The 19,360-nt window shown below is 39.6% G+C and overlaps 2 protein-coding genes across 2 annotated transcripts; both read right to left on the bottom strand.

The window, feature by feature from the left end:
• Window positions 1-1,813: 1,813 nt before the first annotated feature.
• Window positions 1,814-2,902, bottom strand: LOC135704903 (uncharacterized; the record flags this gene model as incomplete). The annotated part of the gene is made up of 1 exon (XM_065226444.1): window positions 1,814-2,902. A coding segment is annotated over exon 1 (1,023 nt), but the record flags the coding sequence as incomplete, so codon positions are not given.
• A 557-nt stretch (window positions 2,903-3,459) lies between these two features.
• On the bottom strand, window positions 3,460-11,547 carry LOC135704902 (mucin-3A-like). Its single transcript, XM_065226443.1, has 4 exons — window positions 11,409-11,547; window positions 8,415-8,511; window positions 3,570-4,829; window positions 3,460-3,523 (listed from the first exon to the last, which is right to left on the bottom strand). The coding sequence occupies exons 2-4, from the start codon at window positions 8,507-8,509 to the stop codon at window positions 3,460-3,462; spliced, it is 1,419 nt and encodes a 472-aa protein (XP_065082515.1). The 5' UTR covers window positions 8,510-8,511; window positions 11,409-11,547.
• Window positions 11,548-19,360: the final 7,813 nt, after the last annotated feature.

Here is a 19,360-nt window from a genome sequence, read left to right as displayed (position 1 = left end):
ATATATTTTTGGCCGTTATTGAAAATTTAGTCGATTGCTGAATTTATGTATGGGCCAAAATAATGGGCATTTAGGCCGACACTACATCCATTTCCCCTATACATAAAAATTAATTTCTGTCTGTCTGTCAGACCCTTATAGGCTCGGAAATTACTGAACTGATCGGCGTGAAAATTTGTATGCAGGGGTTTTTGGGGCCGTGAAAAGTTCTTATGATAGTTCGAGACCCCTCCCCCTTGTGGGGCTTCCATACAAATGAAACAGAATTTTCTGCATAACTATTCCATTAAATTTTCATTCATTTAGTTACAGGCGTAGCAACGCTTGCACAGGGTTCAGCTAGTATAAAATAAATGCATCTTCAACCCTTTTTTTCATTTGTAGCCGAAATTTTGAGTTTGCTCTCCTGACAGATTCATTGATTACACTAACGTAGACACATTATGCCTAAAGATCAGTCGATCAAGGATGTAAATAAACATGGCGTTTCGTTTATTTGCTTTACATCGCTTCAGAGCGGCAGCTACCTTGACCATAATCATAGGATTAAATTTGCGCGACCAAGTGTTGGAGCTTTATAATGGTTTGTTATGTAATTTAATATTGACCTTAAATATGTCATATCTGATCAGCTTATGCAAAATAAAAAATAAACAGTCATATGGACGACTTTTGCGCTTTGGAAAAAGAATACCTACATACCTCAATCATAAAAAAATTCCGCTATATGGAATATGCAGTTTTCTTTTAAGTCGGGCAGTGTTGAGTTTAATGATTTAAACTTTACACCCGAGCGCAAACTGAAATTTCCATAAAGTGGACCCTACACGATTGCTTTTATTGACCAAAATCGAATTGTCAATATATTATACATTGACATCAATACATCGATATTGGCAATATTTCTGTATTCACATCAATACTATTGTCAATAATTCCCTTTTCACGTCAATAAATTGATATGTGTGGGATTCGCTTAACGACTGGCAGCAGTCGCTTCGCGCCATCGGTGAAGAGATAAAAAGAGATACTTCTTTTTCTAAGAAAACGAGGCGCAACTGAATCATTTTTGCGTCGATTCAACTCTCAGCTTCAACTTTACACGTTGTGAATAGTCTCGCAATATCAAAGGAGATTTTAAAATCAATATCAAGCATGATTTTGCTCCAATATCACGATTGATATTGAGAGCATATGAGAGCAGCTAAAATATCAACTAGCTAGTGATTATGCCATCACTGAATTATCGGGTAAATATTTTATATTCAGAATTATTTTTAGATGCATGTAGTGCCTCGTGTGATGCAAGGTTGTAATTTGGTTGTATTTTTTATTTTTTAAAGTCCCAGAAAGTTTTTTTTACCAAAATAAAGTTTTTGAGTTAACACCAGATCTCAACGATTTATGCATTTTAAAGTCATTTGGCATAAAAAAAAATGTTCGATTTCCGAAATTTCAAGTAAACACCAACCAAAAACTTCTTTGTACGCTCTCTTGAGATAACTTGCAAGCCATGTCCTGAAAACGGTTGTTTTAAGGTATTACAAATATTTAAAGCTTGATTTATGCTCGAGATGCATAATAAATCATGAATCACAAATCTAATAAACAAACATTTTATTTAGCACACCTCTAAATCTCAATTAAATTCGGAGAAGACAAACATTGTTGCGAAAACTTTTTTAAATATGCAATTGTTCTAATCTTATAAGGTTATACATAGAATTTTGAAGTCGAATCCACATTCAACCACCTAAAGTTACGTTAAAAATAAGTAATTTCATATTAAATACTGAATAGTTAGTGAACTTACCTCAAAAGAATTGGCGGAAATCACACATAGTGGCGGTGCAGCTTGTATTTCAAATTCCTCCAGAAATTTAGGTTGGGCACCTTGCGTAGAATTGTTTACCAGGATGTTAATTCGATTCGTTATCATATTTCTGTCATCGAATGAGATCTCTTCTGCATATCCTGAATACAACTGTGTTACCTTAGTTTTGAAAAAATTCTGCAATTTCCCCCGATTTTCATCACTGAACAGCATTCGCACGAAATAGGAGTTTGTATTTTCATCCTCTATGGCTTGAGAAATAGTCTTGAACGTCAAATGAGGGTTGAAAGAGGTCATTTCATCCAGTCCGATAAGTTTATTAATTTTGTCAGCTGTTTTACCCCTCGCTCCCAAATAAAGCATGGATAGTAGAGATATTGCAGAAAATGGAGAAAATACAAAACTTTTCGACTGTTGAAACTCTGCAATCGATCTTATTGATCTGTACATGTCCATACCGATTTTATTACAAAGTTTGAAAAAATTGTTCAATTCCTTAGTTTCATCCGGATCATTTTCGTTAGATTCCTCAAGATAATCTTCCTCATTTTCACTATTCAACAACATATCGGTGGAACTCAGTTGATCAGTTGATGATGTATTTCTGCGTGCTTCAGATTCGCCAAGTTTTTGGAAAAGATCATTAGTGATTCTATTTGCAGCCTCTTCCGTTGAAGCCGAAAGAATTTCTTGTTTGAGATTGTTAGTGATCGATAGGAATGACTGAAACACATCATCTTCTGATGTTTCGGCATTAATTGGTTGAGTCTTTTTCAAAGGTGCATGGCTTAAAATAGATGCAACTGTAGCTGTTTCATCCACATAGTTCACCATGTTCTTGTTTGTAGCCGATAACAGATCAAACAAATTATCTACGTTGGCATTTCCCAAACTGTTTGCATGGGCTACGGTATTGGCTTGACGAAGAATCATATCCGCAATGGAGACAAACTCATTCGATGATGGTTTATGCAAATCTGCCATAGTAGGCTGTTCGGACATTAACGGTACTTTGCCCAGCTGGTTAGCTGGCCTTGCTGTGGACACTCGATGCGTTGAGGTTGTAGTTTTGGGCGATGTTGGCATAGCCACAGTTATTGACTTTAAAGTTGTGGTGTGGTACTTGACATCATCCATGGTCGAGAAAGAAGATTCTTCTGATGATGTTGATGCATCGAATGAATCAGGCAAGTTAGTATAAAGCTCATGTGATGTAGTAAACTGGTCTGCCTTTGTAGGTGTATCAGTAGTAACCTGCGTAGTAGTCAGTTCCAATGGAATAGTAGAATATTCTTCTTCATCATATTCTTCTCCTTCTGCCATTTCTTGTGAATCAGTGATTTCATTATCCTTTACATGTTGATAAATATTTAATTCTTCTTTTCTGTTATCGTCTTTCAACAGTTCCATAATCATGTAGAATGCATTTTGGGTGTCACTGGTGAGAGTGGTTGGCTCCTCTAATAGTTGTTGATTGATTTTAGAATTTGTAGTTTGAGGTACTGTAAGAGTGGTTGATTCTTGATCATGTGTAGTTTCAGCCAAAGAACTATAAAACTCAGTATAAACTATACTATCCGTACTATATGCATTGTTGTCTCCAGTAGACATATTATTTTGATTGTTCAAACTATATTCCTCTGTTGTAGTAGTACTTTCGAGCACCGTTGTTGCATCGAAATTATGTATCTGTTGTGTAACCAATTTATTTTGCAAATCAATTATTGTTGAATACTGTTCTGGCTCATCATCAACCGTGCTGATTAACGTAGTTGCTGGTATTTGAGTAGATGTTTCGCTACTAGGACTGATGTTTAAAGCTGTTGCTGGTATTTGAGTAGAATTTTCGCTACTTGGACTGCTGATAAACGTAGTTGCCGGCATTTGAGTAGAAGTTTCGCTACTTGGACTACTGATTAACGTAGTTGTTGGCATTTGAGTGGAAGTTTCGCTACTGGGACTGCTGATTAACATAGTTGCCGGCATTTGAGTAGAAGCTCCGCTACTTGGATTGTTGATTAACATAGTAGTTGGTATTTCAGTTGACGTTCCACTACTGGCACTGCTGATTAACGTAGCTGATGGTGTTTCAGTAGATGCTTCGCTATTTGGAGTCATAATATGATATGAATATTCCTCACCTGCCAATGTACTTTGAACAGTGGACATGGTTATTCTTTCATCCGCCTGATACGTAGTACTTTCCGTAGCTTTTTCGGTCAATTCCGGCAGATTGTTGGATATGAGTAACATCAATTTGCTTTCAGTTGTGAATTCGTCCGCCTGGTATGATGTATTTTCTGTTGCTTTTTCATTTTCAGTTGTATTTTCTTCCGGTTGAAGTGGTGTACTTTCATGGGCCTTTTCAGTGGCCTCCGGTAGATTGTTGTTCAATATTAGCCACTGGAGCATATTTTCAATTTTATTTTCATCTGTCTGTTGTGGGGTACTCTCTGTAGCCTGTTCAGAGTACATTTCAGTCGACTTCGTCTGGTGGCTGATCAACGTTGTTATACCGATGTTAGGATCATTTTCAACATCACAGTTATTATGACATTTCGTAGCGGAGTCAGAAAGATTTTCTTGATTTTCGTGATGACTAGAAAGTTCAACTAAATTCAGGATGGTTGGAACATATTCATTTTTATTTTCAGATGATTCGCTTGATGTAACTTCGGCTATATTTCCGTTTGCATTGTTGTCCGGATGATGGTTTTCGTGAGTTTTGGACAGCAGCTCTGTGTTCAAAACATTCTTTATGCTGCTAACTATGTTGGTTATTATGCCATGAGGCGAATCAAGCTTGTCAAACACATTTTGTCTAACATTATTACCAGCAACTATACTTTGAATTTCCTTCGATGTCATCAATCGTTTTATGATATTTCCTTGATTATTGATGGTGAAGTATTCGTATTTGTCAGGATTAAGTAAATTTATCGGGCTCACTAGGTGCTGATGAGGTGAATGAAATTGAATGTGTCCAGGAGAATATCTGCAACGTAAATTTAGAATTAATTATAATGTCTTAACTTATTAATTTGCGACACGTTCATTTCTAATAAGATTTGTTAGTACCTTTAATTATTAATTTTAGAGACATAGAGTACACACTGCAATGTGCACGTTTCTCTATAGATATATCCATAGAATAAAGTTAGTTATATTAATTTTGTCATAGTAAGACTCAACAAGCTTCATATCGTGGGGGATATTCCTACAAACAAAATGGATAAAATGAAAAGGTCAGGCTCTAAAAACAATGTTCCTCATTTTGTCATTTCGCACCACAGTGCACAGTGGTTCAGAAATCCAATCTAGCGGAACAGCATTAATAACTCTAAAACGAAGCACTTCCGTAACTTGGTGTCTTAGCTTATTATAATGAGGACCATCTATTTCCATACACAGATAGTATAAAACTCAACCGCGTAGACACCACCGCTTACCTTTTCCGCGTGTTTTGGACATCATCAAATATTAGTGAATAAATTAATTTCTCATTATTTTTCGATATTTTCATTATTAACTATGTCACGTTATATTTTTTCCAGATTTAAATACGCATAGTGCACAGATATCCAGAATTTTTACCGGCTTTGTAGTGTTGGGTAAGATGCGCCAACGCGTGATTGGTTGGCAGTCGATCAACGCGAGGATGTGCAAGTTGAGGATTAAGTGCCGTTTCTTCAACTACAACATCATTAACGTGCACTGCCCAGACGAGGGAGACCCGACGACGAGAAAGAAGCGTTTTATGCGCAGCTGGAGCAGGTGTATGACGGCTGTTCGCAACGGGCATGCCGTATCGAACGGCAACGGCCAACGATGCGTGAACTTTGCAGCCTCTCGGGGTATGGTAGTTCGAAGTACCTTTGTCCCCCGCAAGGATGTCCACAAAGCCACCTGAAGATCACCTGACCAACACACAGAAAACCAAATCGACCACGTTCTAATCGACGGGAAATTCTTCTCCGACATTATCAACGTCCGCACGTACCGTAGTGCGAATATAGATTCGGACCACCACCATTGAGCAATTACGAGACGCCGGAGTTGCCCAGGACTACGCGCAGCAGCTGGAAGTTGCACTACCCACGGAAGAGCAGCTTGGCGCAGCTTCTCTTGAAGATGGCTGGAGGGACATCCGTTCCGCCATAGGTAGTACTGATGCAGCGGCACTAGGTACTGCGATCCCGAACCGAAGAAATGACTGGTTTGACGGCGAATGCAAACTGTTAGTAGAGGAGAAGAATGCAGCACGGTCGAGAATGCTGCAACCTCGCACGAGATTGAATGTGGAGTGATACAGACAAGCGCGGAACAAACAAAACTCGGGTTTCCGAAGGAAGAAGCGTCAGCTGGAAGACCGAGATCGCGAGGCGATGGAAAATCTGTACCGCGTAAACGACACACGGAAGTTCTACGATAAGCTAAATAGTTTGCGCAAAGGCTACGTGCCGCTTGACGATATGTGCAAGGACTTGGACGGTAACCTTCTCACGAACGAGTGTGAGGTGATTGGGAGGTTGAAGCAGTACTATGACGAGCACCTCAACGGCGAAGCAGCGGAAAACGAAGGTGGCACGACAACAGACCTTGGAGCACGCGCAGAAGACGACAGGCTACCGATTTTCAAAAAGTTGAGGAGGAGATCGGTCGGCTGAAGAACAACAAAGCAACTGGTGTAGATTAACTACCAAGTGAGCTATTAAAATACGGTGGTGAAGCACTGGCTAGAGCGCTGCACTGGGTAATTGCCAAGATTTGGGAGGAGGAGATATTACCGGAGGAGTGGATGGAAGGTGTCGTATGCCCAAAAAGGGCGACAAGTTGGATTGCTGCAACTACACACTGCTGAGTGCCGCCTACAAGGTACTCTCCCAAATTCTATGCCACCACCTGTCACCATTTGCAAGAGAGTTCGTGGGGCGATTCCAGGCGGGATTCATGGGTGCCCGCGCTACCATGGACCAAATTTTCCCGATTCAGCAGGTTCTGCAGAAATGCCACGAATACAACGTGCCCACACATCATTTGTTCATCGATTTCAAATCCGCATACGACACAATCGATCGAAGCTATGGCAGATTATGCACGAGTACGGATTTCCAGATAAACTGACGCGATTGGTCAAGGCGATGGATTGAGTGTGTGCGTTGTTCGAATATCGGGGACGCCCTCGAGTCCCTTTGAATCTCGAAGGGGGTTACGGCAAGGTGATGAACTTTCGTGTCTGGAATTCAACATCGTATTAGAAGGTGTGATCAGAAAAACAGGGATAGACGCGAGTGGCACGATCTTCAGGAAGTCCATCGAGCTTCTTGGCTTCGTCGATGACATTAACATCATTTAACGGAACTTTGAGACGGTGGCGGAAACGTACATCAGACTGAAGGCTGAAGCTAGGCGGATTGGACTTGCCATCAACGCATCAAAGACAAAATACATGAAAGGAAGATGTTCTAGGAAAGACAATGTTAGCCTCCCACCCCGAGTTCAGATTGACGGTGATGAAATCGAGGTGGTCGATGAGTTCGTGTATTTGGGCTCACTGGTGACCGCCGAAAATGATACCAGCAGAGAAATTCAAAGACGCATTATGGCAGGGAATCATGCCTACTTTGGACTCCGGAATAAAATTCGCCGCCGCACGAACTTGACTGTCTACAAAACGCTGATTCTCTACGGTCACGAGACCTAGACTATGCTCCTGGAGCGCCCTTGGTATTTTCGAACGGAAGGTGTTGCGTACCATCTAGTGTTGGAATGCAGATGGATGACGGAACGTGCAGGAGGCGAATGAACTACGAATTGCACCAGCTGCTGGGAGAACTATCCATCGTCCACATTGCAAAAATTTGGCGACTACGGTGGGCTGGGCACATCGTAAGTATGCCGCACGACGACGCAGTTAAAATGGTTCTAGAAAGTGACCGAACAGGAACAATAAGAAGAGAGCAAGGTGAATCGACCAAGTACACGGACAGAAAATTGTTTGCAGTGAACCAAAGTAAACTTAAGTTGTATTTAAACAAACAATTCCTGTGGGGGACGACCCCGGCGTAGTGGTTAACATCCATACCTCTCACGCCAAAGTCACGAGTTCAAATCTCACCTCCGGACAAGTCACGAATAACCCAAGAGTGTTAAAATGACTATAATAAAAAAAAAAAAATAAAAAAACAAACAAACAATTCCGGTTGAAATTATGTTGCATTTTGTTGTTTCAATAATACTTATTCATATAAATTCAAAAAAGGATTCTTTTTGTTTTAATAAGCCACTTTTCAACTGTAACTATTGTAAAAATAACAATATTCTATTATTAAGCCAACAATAGGTAATTTTAAATTAGCATTTATTTGCTGTGTCCATTCCCCGGGCCATGAATGCAAAAATAACTACCAACCATTCCCTCGTTTTCACTCGGACAAAAATTTAAACAATAACAAAACTTGGAATTTCGGGAAATAAGTGCAAGATTTCCGAAAATCTTGAGACTTGAGGTAAGTAGGTATATGATTTAGAATTCCTCTTATTCTTGAAAGTAGGAGGAGCCAAGCTACAATTTACATACCTGTTTCTTATATCAATTCGGTTTTTTGAGTTTTCACTTATGTTCAGCGGTAAACATTGCAGAAGCAAAACAACAAATAATGTATAACGCAGCATGTCTGAAATGAAATAAAATAAAATAATATGAGATACTTGTATATATGTTCAGATTATTGATGTTTATTTTATTATAATTATTATTATTATTATTATTATACTATAGCACCGTTCATGCTGTAGTTAGTGTGATGATGAGGCAACCTTAACATAGCGTTATTTCGAACTCCGGACGAAGCTAGAACAGCACTACCGTTCATACTGGCGACAACGCTCTGATGAGACAACGAAACCCTACCCCAAGCTCCTCCCCTGATCCTATCCTTCGAAAATGTACCCTTCTAACCTCGAGTAAGCCGCGAGTAATCGGCCCAACTCCTACTAGACATAGAATTAAGTGAATTTTGTTACACACAGTGAACAATGAATTATCGGCTCCGTAAAGCTAACGCGATTGAGCCTTCCAAATAAACGAACTAGATAAAAAAAAAAATAGCGTTATTTCGCAGCGCTCAGGGTCAAACGTTCAGGTTGATCTTCTTCAGTATTATACAGCAATCAATTCTGCCCTGCAAACTATCCGTGATGAGCAGGTCCCACGAAGTATCTCTCCGAATACGTAGAGGCTCCAGAGCAATCAGTTGACATGGACTTTCATAACTGGGTTACTACAAAGCAGCTTCCGTGGAGCGAATCGATGATAACGATATTGAACAACTCTTTCAACACCATTGTTATGATTCGGGTTCCATACTGCAGAGCAGAACTCCAGGGTGGCGATTTTAAGGCAATGGATATCAGAAAAAAATGTATTCCTGTAAATGAATCCCAAGTTCTTGACTGGGAATCGATAATGACTAAAAGATCTTTTACGTGGTTGACACGGGATAATTGTTTCCTGAAGAACATAATTGAACATGATCGATTCCTTCTTGCAATGGATGCTGATTACTGAACACTTCGCGGGATTAACATCCATTCGGTTCAAGTTGCATCAGTTAGGAAACGCTTCGAACTGGCATTGAAGGAAGTGACAACCATCGATAAAACGGATCCGGATATAAATGTTAAGATCATCGGCCTATGATTGTCAAGCGCCTTCGAGTTCCAGCTTCACGTCGTTGTAATAAAACAGAAAAATGGCCTAGGTGACTTCCTTCCTGATAGCACACTAACAATACTAAACATAATTAAAATATCGATGTTATTTTATTCATGATCAGGGCATGAATTAGAATCGATTCTCAACCAATAAAGAATAACGTCATCAAAGGGGGGAGGGGGGAGGGTATTTTTCCTCAATTTAGCGAGACATAATAAATGGATCGCCCCTAATAGGAAAAGTGCTTTTGATTTTTTTCAATGTTACTCGTGAACATGCACCTTAGTATAACTATTAATTCCACCGATTCCATGAGCAGATATTTTAAAGACTATCGAAGCATATAAATATCGAGAGTTTTAATCCATTGACATATACGAAGCTTGCTCTTAACGCACAGACTGATAGTTTGCTAATGGGATTTTTTTTATTATGTGAATTAACAGTTCACTATGTTTCACGCACTAACTGCTAGTGGCTTTTGACATTTATCCACAAAAGTAAAGAGTTACAGAAGATTCATAGGCGCGAATTGGAAATTCATTGCTGTGCGTATAGTAGCCCGAAAAAATCAATTCGATACCAACATTTCATTAGAGTAACAATGCTTTGTTGTTAACAATGACTTCGTCCGTCGATTTCTGGTAAATTAAAACTTACTCCTAACTAACCATACCAATTGGTAGAGAAAACATTATCCTACTTAGTAGTGTAGTTTGTATGTGTGAACTTTAATTTGTCAAAAATCTGCGGCCAATGGCATTGTTGAAAAAACAGTTTCACCCTATTGAAATATTACCGAAGAATGCTTATTACATTGTTCTATTAGTTGAATCGATATAGACACAAAACTTACCACCTGACGGACCCAATGGTCAAAATTTGTTTGTTGTTACTAGATACACACTTAGAATTTTACACCACACCAAACGAACCTTCTTTCTTAAGAACTGTTCAGTAAAATCTCCACATCTCGGTTTATTATGTTAAATGTTTCAAAACCATGATCAAAAGAAACGGATATTCCAACACGGCTAAAAGCTGTTTGAAATAATTATATCTATTTATAATTATGTTTGTTGTTCTTCTTCATGGCTATTACATTCAAACTGAAACATTTCATCTGCTCTCAATGTTCTTTGAGTACTTCTGCAGATTAAATTAAGCCTGTACATACTATTTTCAAATATTGTGTAGTTATGCCCCAGAAGCTCGAGAAATAATCTAAAAAATCGTTGACTAGACTGGAGATAGAACCTTCCACACTTCTGCTAAGAAGGCTATTGGTAGACCTCAGAAAATCTAAATAATCGTAGAAAATAACTACAATTGTAATCTTTACAACAATGAGATAATAAGATTTCTGCATAATTTTATACGGTACAGCAAGGCAACATTCATTGAAATCAAACACAATCTTTATAAATCTATATTGTCCCATAATTGGATCCACAACCTGATTATATCGCATGATTGATTATGGCTCAGGTCAAATTTTGGTCAAAACTTTCCGCATGATTCCCGAAACATCCTCAATATGACCAGTAACATGATGGGTGTATGGTCGATCACACTAGAACTGTTCCGGTCCTATCAAGACGAGCATTGCTAAAGGTCGAATTTTACGACACACACACAGGAAAGGTCTGTATTTACCTGCAAATTAATTACACATATGTGCAACAGTTATACTTTCGAAATGCTTTAAACGAAATTGAACACTTCAAATTAATCATAGTAATTTTCCAAATATCATCATCTATGCACAAGCATACATGATTGTTTTAGGTCATCATTCAAAAATATACCGCAGACAAATGTGAAATGATGTACCCATAAACAACATGAACAGTTTACCGTTATGAAATACTTGATACGAAAGCGCTGGCTCATTTACTTAATTTAAACACGTCTGGCTCGATCAAATAATTTTCGGTATCAACATAATTCCAACATCATATGTATCCATCTCGAGTCGCACATGTAAAACGCTTTGATAGTACTTCAAAATTACAACATATTAACGGAATAAAAGCCACACGTAAAGAACATCATCGATGGATCCTCATCACTTTTCTCAAACACTTTTGAACAGTGGCTAAGCTTGATGTTATCGTGATTCACTCAAATTTATGCTTCACATTTTGTATGCAAATTTACCTTTAGTTTGTGTTAGATTTTACAATTAAACATTTAATATGGTTCATAACTATTTGACTACTAATCAACTGCAGAAACATTGGAGGTAACCAAGTGAAAGAAATCTAGACCAGTAACAGATACTGTAAGCACCTCTCTCAATTGTTTGGCGTATAGAAATACATTTTGAGAGAGTCACGCGATCTTCTGCTCATTTCTTCGGCATGGTGCATCTTCAGAAAATGTTTCGGCCTTCCAAGTCCAGATGATATTGCAAACAGTGTTTTAATGTTTATGCAGTTAAAATTTACAGATATGATTTTGACTGATGGGAAAGATGGAATGTTTAGTAGAAAAATATTGATTATTGAACTGCTCACTACAAAACTGAGCAGGTTAGTTCCGAGAGAACATAACGTTGTGATGTATCCAAATTTTAAACGTTAACAACTTTTGTGAAAGTAGGTCAAACGGGAATAAGAAACATGATTCAATTACATTCAATACCACTTGACAGGATTTTGAATGCTACCATCCGTCAATAGTGCTTTTTCATAGCGCTAGTTCATTAATTTGGCTAGCAGCATTGCTAGATCTTTATTCAAACTAGCATTTCTGCAGAAAAGTCCTAAAATTAGGAATAAAATAGCTATGAAAAACCACATCGGGCGTTTTGCTCCGGGTGCGTTTTGCTCTGTTCTTCCCTACTGCTATATTTGAACGTGGTAGCAGCTTTAGTATCATTATGGTAAGTCGCTATAATGTACGTGAGCTGCATAACGCTATAATAAAGTTTTTTTTCTCCCTTAGTTCTATTTGTAGAACTACTATTTCATTTTTGTATCAATGCCATTTCAAAACCCATAATGTTCCCTTGTACAACAGTTATAATGCGTCTCCGAATGTCTCTGCTGCAGCTATTATCCGACGTCATCAAATCCGAGGTACACAAATTCATCCATCACCTGGAACTCTCTCCGTCGATTATCATACTTCTGCTTATGCGAGCTCTATCACGCTCGGTTCCAGCCAACAGTACTCTTCGGCATGTTCACCTTTAATCCAACATTTTCTGCTTCACGGTTCAGCCTGAAGTACTGTTTTGCAACCGGCTGGAGCGTTCTTCCGACGTCAGCGAAGCAGATGTACTGGCTGGATTTATTGAAGACAAAAAACCCGCACGTTTCATAGCACCTTCTAGCGCAATGTTGAACAGGAGACAGGAAAGACCATCGCCTTGTCGAAGTGCTTCGCGTGTTTCAATCGAGTCCGATAACAAAACCGATATTTTCACACAGTACCTACTGTACACCATCCATCGTAGCCTTGATCAGTCTGTCAGATTCCCGGTAAAATCGTTCTCGTCCATAATTTTACACGCCATTTTCGAAGCGGCGGATTAGTCAACTTTCACGTACTTCGGGTGTTTCTTCAGCAAAAGTTAGTTTGTGTGCTTCCATTACTTAATAGATTGATTTTAAAATATACTATCAAAGATTTTTTTTTCTTTGATTTGTTTTCCGTCGGTAGTTCTCACATTATATTTTGACACACTTTTTGAATATTGGACATATTACTCCCTCTTTCCACTCCTCCGGTAGCTGTTCTGTGTAGGCAGTACATACTAGTAGCCAACTTATCCGGATCTATTTTAATAAGTTCAACTCCGATACCATCCTTCTCAGCTGCCTTGTTGTTCTTAAGCTTTTTGATAGCATCCTCAACTTAATTTATCGTGGGAGTAGGTATATTTCCACCTCTGCGCCATTAAGACGTTCATCGTAGTGCTGCGTCTAACCTTCAATCACCTCACATTCTTTCGTCAAGGTACCTCCATATTTACCCCGACACATTTCGGCTCGCGGCACAAAACCTTTGCAGGATGCGTTGTGGCTGAGCTCTATTTCTTCACACTCCAACCACAGACAAACAGACGTAACTCTTTGAAAAACTTGTTCTTGAAAACATAGTATCTCAAAACATATAACCTCAGTAACGACATCTATCTGGCTTCTCGCGGAAAACAAACTTGCTCGCTAACTCGTAAACAATATTGCATAAAATGTCTATAGAATATATAGAATCGTCAAAGTGATCCGATGCCAGCGCTGCGGCGAATAGTTCGCGGAACTGATAATATTCAAATCAACCGTTAAATGCATGAACGAAGATACACAATGAAGAGTTACGTCTGTTTGTCTGTGCTCCAACTCTTCCAGGCGGTGCTTCTTATCCCAAAAAGGATGGTTTTGCCGGTAAAGATTGTATTGCTCCACATTTTGACGGATCCCTTGCTACAGTATCAACGCCTGCGCTGCGTTCTTCTCGTCTAATACCATCTAACACTCCTCGGCGGACCATTCGTTCCATCGATTTCTCTTCACAATCCCAATGACGCCTTCTGCTGCGTTGTTGATAGCTGCTTTGGCACTACTCCAGCAGTCCTCAAGAGGGGCTTCGATCAGCTCTTCTTCATCCGGCAACGTGCATCAAGTTTTTGCGCATAATCAGTTGCAACTTTGGGTAGTGGTCCGAATCGATGTCTGACGTCGAGTATATCCGAAAAAGGCCTTCCATCAATCAAAACGTGGTCGATTTGCGATTCCGTATTGAGGAGATCTCCAGGTGTACCTACATGGGAGGCTGTACTCGAAGTAGGTATTATGTATGGCAATGTTCTTGGAGGTGGCGGAATCTATTAATCTATCTGAGGCCGTTCTGGCCGTTTTCTTTCGTAAGCTGGTGTGAACTATCGATCAAAATTCCACCTCCTGGCCAACCTGAGCATTGAGATCTCCGATAATGATGTTGACGTCATGGCTTGGGCAGCTGTCGTATTCTCGTTCCAGCTGCGCGTAAAAAGCGTTTTTATAGTCATCGTCACTTCCTAGGTGAGGGCTGTGCACGTTGATTATGCTGAAATTGAAGAAACGGCCTGTGATCCACAACCGCCCAATAACGCGCTTTTGAATTTCATCCATCTCGATAAAAGCTGTACGCAGTCGCGTGTATTGCCGCAGCTCTGGTAGATGGTATATTTGTTTCGACAAATTTTGTTGCTGTGTACTACATCTTCGAGACCGTTTGCCAGGATTTAATAACCATAGCTTGCCAACGGCGAACACACTTAATCTAGCTCGGTAAAATTTCCAACAGCCGATTACCTCGGCATTTACTTTTGCTATATCTCTGCAAAATATCTGTTTGTTAGCTGATATCTCAGCAAAATTTTATTGGTTAGCTGAGTCTCGGCAATTGTTTGGCTGAATCTCAGTAAAATAAATTGCAGAATTACTCGGCTATTGGAAGTGTGTGGGTGGTACCATCTAGCCACCGCTGTTTCTTGGCTGTCCTTCAACCAAATACGTTGATTTTTTGTATGTGATTAGTGTCAATCATAAATTAGTTATCTTCAGAAAATCAGCTCAATTGCTTGAAGAACAGCCAAGAAATAGCGGGGGAGGACGGTACCGCCCATTCCATAAATTGATTGGATTATAATGTAATATGGGCTGTCTTGCAATGAGCACGCATACATAGGATTTCCAGTGAAAACTAGAGGTATGAGAGCTCATTGCAATACAGTCTATATTACATGATATAAGCCACGGGGTATTAAGAAGAGTTGTTTATTTTTGAGCAGTTTCGAATGCCTTTGGATACGGTTGTGTTTTAAGTTTGTTCTCTGTTTTGTGCGGGCGTTCGCATTCATAGTTTTTGGCTGCATTTGCCGGATTAGCGCTGGCATTCTGCCTCCCGGACGGTTATACGTGTGTGATTTGTGGTTTTCTCGCTTTCCGAGAAGTTTTAGAATCGAGAAAGAAAACATGATTCATCATGTTTGCAAGCAACAGAAGATTTGACGCTATCTGCGTTGTTTGATTTTTTACTCCCGGACCAGAAATTTGTGGCATCGCGAGTGATAATTTTAACACAGACAAACAGACATAACTCTCGCAAGTTGTTCATCGAACAAGCATTTAACAGTCAATTTAGAAGTATGGTTGTTGGTAGTACCGCCACATGTGGCGCGCATAGTCAATTCCCTTGCGTTTGACGTTTACACACTACCACCATCTGTTCAGCGTACTACCCACCACAATGTACTCAACAGATGGCGGTAATGTTTTAGCAACGATGGTTTACAGTGAGAAATATTCAATGTGTTATATCTGTTTGTCTGTGATTTTAATTTTAGTTTATTTACGCGGTGGTTCACTCGCAACTATTTTTGAGAAAAATTAAGTGTGTTCGATCGAAAGTGTACCAAAAGTGCTCCTGAACGTGTTTCGCAGTTGGATGTGGTGAAATTCGTGCATTCCGGGTTTATTGTGAAAATTCCGTATCACAAAATTGCCCACCGATTCCTTTTTTGCCGTTCGACGATAACGGATGTGCTTTCGCGAGAGTGACGTTTATTGAATCCGTTTCTTTGCACGGATGTTTTTTTTTTTGTAACACTTCAAATTGGTTCTACATAGAACGGAACTAGTTTATGTCGATCCCCATCAAGCGAACCGCCTTTGATTGGAACTACAATGCAACAGTAGCACGGATGCTTCCTGTGGATTCATTTGGACTAACTTGGTGAGATCTTATCTGATTTTCTCCGCACATCCCATTTTTTGTGTATTTGAAATCATCATTGAACGCCAAATGTCTGCACATTTTTGAACATGTGGTGGAACATTACTGTAAATCATATATTTTAACACATTATATAATATATTGGGTTGAGGATGGGCAGCCTAAGGGAATCAAAGGATTTATTGACTGGACGAGGGTTCGTGGATTTGCCAGTCCCTTGTCAGGTGATTACAGATGGCCATCTGTTTGTTTTGTCTTCCAAAGGTCTTCAATGAAGCTGATTCACCCTGCTGCAACAAACCATCAGGCAGAACTTTACAACCGGTAAAGTATATGCAGACATTGGTAATCCTTGTACTGATGGTGGGTTCCATTCACATCACATCACATCAAAAGTAATAAAATTTAAATTATTTTGCAAAAACAACAGCATCAAATTATTGGGGGAAGTTGTTCATTGAAACTTCCGGTCCGCTTCGTAGCATAGTGCTTGCTAAGAGGTGCCAGGTGGTAAGGGATGGTCCATTAATTATGTCACGCAAATTCGGCCCATTTTCAACCCCCTCCCCCCTTTGTCACATTTTTTGTATGAACCTTAATTTTTTTTGTATGGCTCGTCACAGTTTTCAAAGACCCCCCTCCCCCCTAAATGTGCGACATGATTAATGGACGACCCCTAACCTGACGATCGGCCAAATTTGGAAGATGTCTGCATTGAATTGTCTCACATTGTAATATTCCGCCCACTATATCAAAATCAATTGCGAGTAGCTGACCAAGTCTCTCCCGGCTGGCGCCAAAACAATGAATCTGGAAGCAACTGGATCAAGTTGTGATGGGGCACGAAATGATCCTGTTGCATGGCTTGGAGCTGTTGCAATCGGGGTTGGGGGGGGGGGGGGGGGTTGGGGGGGTTTGGTGCTAATGTTTAATTTGTTTTTGTATAATTTCAGGTGTTAAGGTGGTTCGCTGCCTCTGGATAGTGGGTTTGACGATGGTTCAGCAAGAATAATATTGACTGCATTGGTAACGAAAACACAGAGGAGCGTACACCTGATGTCACACACTAAGGTGATGGTAATAAGGTCGGTGATAATATGACATTTACACACAAAAGCGGAGTTCAAATCAGATTGGTCAACGTACCAAAATTCGAAACTTCGATTAAAACGTGGAATCTGTGCAGTACCCGTGGAGAACACTCAAAAGCTGCATTTCTCATCATGGCTGGTGGCCTCACAAATGGATCTCAGATGTAAATGTCATCAGAAGCCGATAGCAATAAAAACGAAGTCTGCAGGCAAGCGTTTGATTATGAATTAAATCCGCCAGAACATCGCAGCAAAGGCAAATACTAAGGCGGCAGAGCGTCTACAAGGAAATTAAGCAAGCCGATAGGAATTTTACCTGGGCCCAGGTCAAGCAGCTGCCCAGAATGGAAGTCTTTCAAGTTGGTCCTGTGCACCTCTGGAGGTTCCCAGGTATTTGAGTACGACGACGATGGACGTTGCCCCTTGGAACGGAATGAAAGCGAACAAACCTGATGTTGCACAACAAGCCGGCGTGTTTTTTTTTCAGCAAAACAACAAAATGCTCTATCTCTCTTCTTTATTCTTTTAATCTCTTACTATCCTCTAATCGGACGCTAGTGGGACCAAAAAGCCTGCTAGTGAAAGGAAAGTCGTTATGCTATACGGTCTAGCATAGGCCACGACTAAATTTCCGTAGGTTCATGCCTGGCTTAAGTGCAGATCGGTAGGCAGCAGCCAGTCAGGGTGTGAACTGAGCAATAACAATAACAATAACAATAACAATAACAAAAACAACAGCATCAAATTATTATAAGTATGTTGATTGAAATAACATGCATAACATTTAACATGTTTAGAGATAAACTAGCCAAGGCTAAAAATCTCTTTAATAAAGCTTTAAAAAAAAAATAAAAATGTAATGTTAAAAAGACTACTAAACTTGTGCTTGAGCGCTAGTGGCTCTACTTTTAAGCGATCAGCTGGTAAACATCCTTAAAAAACTTGTCGGGCGACGAGCATGCAACCTTAAAAACCATACAACCCCTTCCTGGAAGTCTTCTCCAACAGTTATAACAACCAGTGGAAACTAACGATTTAAAATTGGCTCACTACTTGACTAGCCTATTGGTCCCAAGCAAACGATTAACGTACACCATTCTAGTCGACATTCTAGTACTACACTATGCTTGTTTTGATTTGCTATGAAAGTTTGACAGATAAAATTAGGGGCTCGTGGATTTTCCTATGTTTCGAGGGGTGCATCGATTAGATTGGAACCGAAGAGAGTACCAGAGCTGAGCCAAAAAGTTGAGCACGTTTCTTCGGGACCTTCTAGTCTTAGAGTTACCTCTATGGTTATAATGTGTATGGCTAAAAGTTAAAAAAAAATTAAAATATTTTCTATCTAGAAAAACATAACACTTTTTTTAAGCGGGTTCATCTTCAGAAGGTTCTTATCGTCCAGCTGCTTCGCAAGTATGGACCTATGAGCTCATGAGTTGGAGTTTTCTGCCACACGACTTCCCATGGCTTCATTAAAACGGTTTCCGTTATTGTTCGACGATTAGTTTTAAAATTAAGCTTAAATTAACACAAAATATCTGATTCTTAAATCATAAATATCAGAAATAAATGGCGAGCGAAACTATGCCGAGATCTTAGTAAATGCATCTGCAGATTTCGATATAAATACTGTTTGCTGATATACTCAGCAACTGTATATGCAAAAAACTAAGTGTGCAGCAGCGCTGTTTTAAGGAAAAGATCAAGTCTAATAAACGCTGAAACATGTAAAATTTGATCGAATAAGCTCTGTTACAATGTTGGGTGTAGTCGAATAAAAGCATATCGATATACCTTACACAACACCAAGCAGTTCAATCACCGACAAACCGACATGAATGATTATACAAAGTATCATCAAATTTATGATCAAAGCACAAAACTGACATCTGCCGCCGTGTTCGCGAAAATTTTGTATCCTAGCCACGAACACGCATACAAACTGTATGAGTTGGTTGGTGTCTAATATATTCCGGGCAAATTATTTTT

Source organism: Ochlerotatus camptorhynchus, unplaced genomic scaffold (genome assembly GCF_037179485.1).
Source record: "Ochlerotatus camptorhynchus isolate MF236.1 unplaced genomic scaffold, CSIRO-AGI_Acam_v1.1 ptg000250l, whole genome shotgun sequence".
NCBI lineage: Eukaryota > Metazoa > Arthropoda > Insecta > Diptera > Culicidae > Ochlerotatus > Ochlerotatus camptorhynchus.
This window is presented reverse-complemented; position numbering and strand designations above follow the sequence as displayed.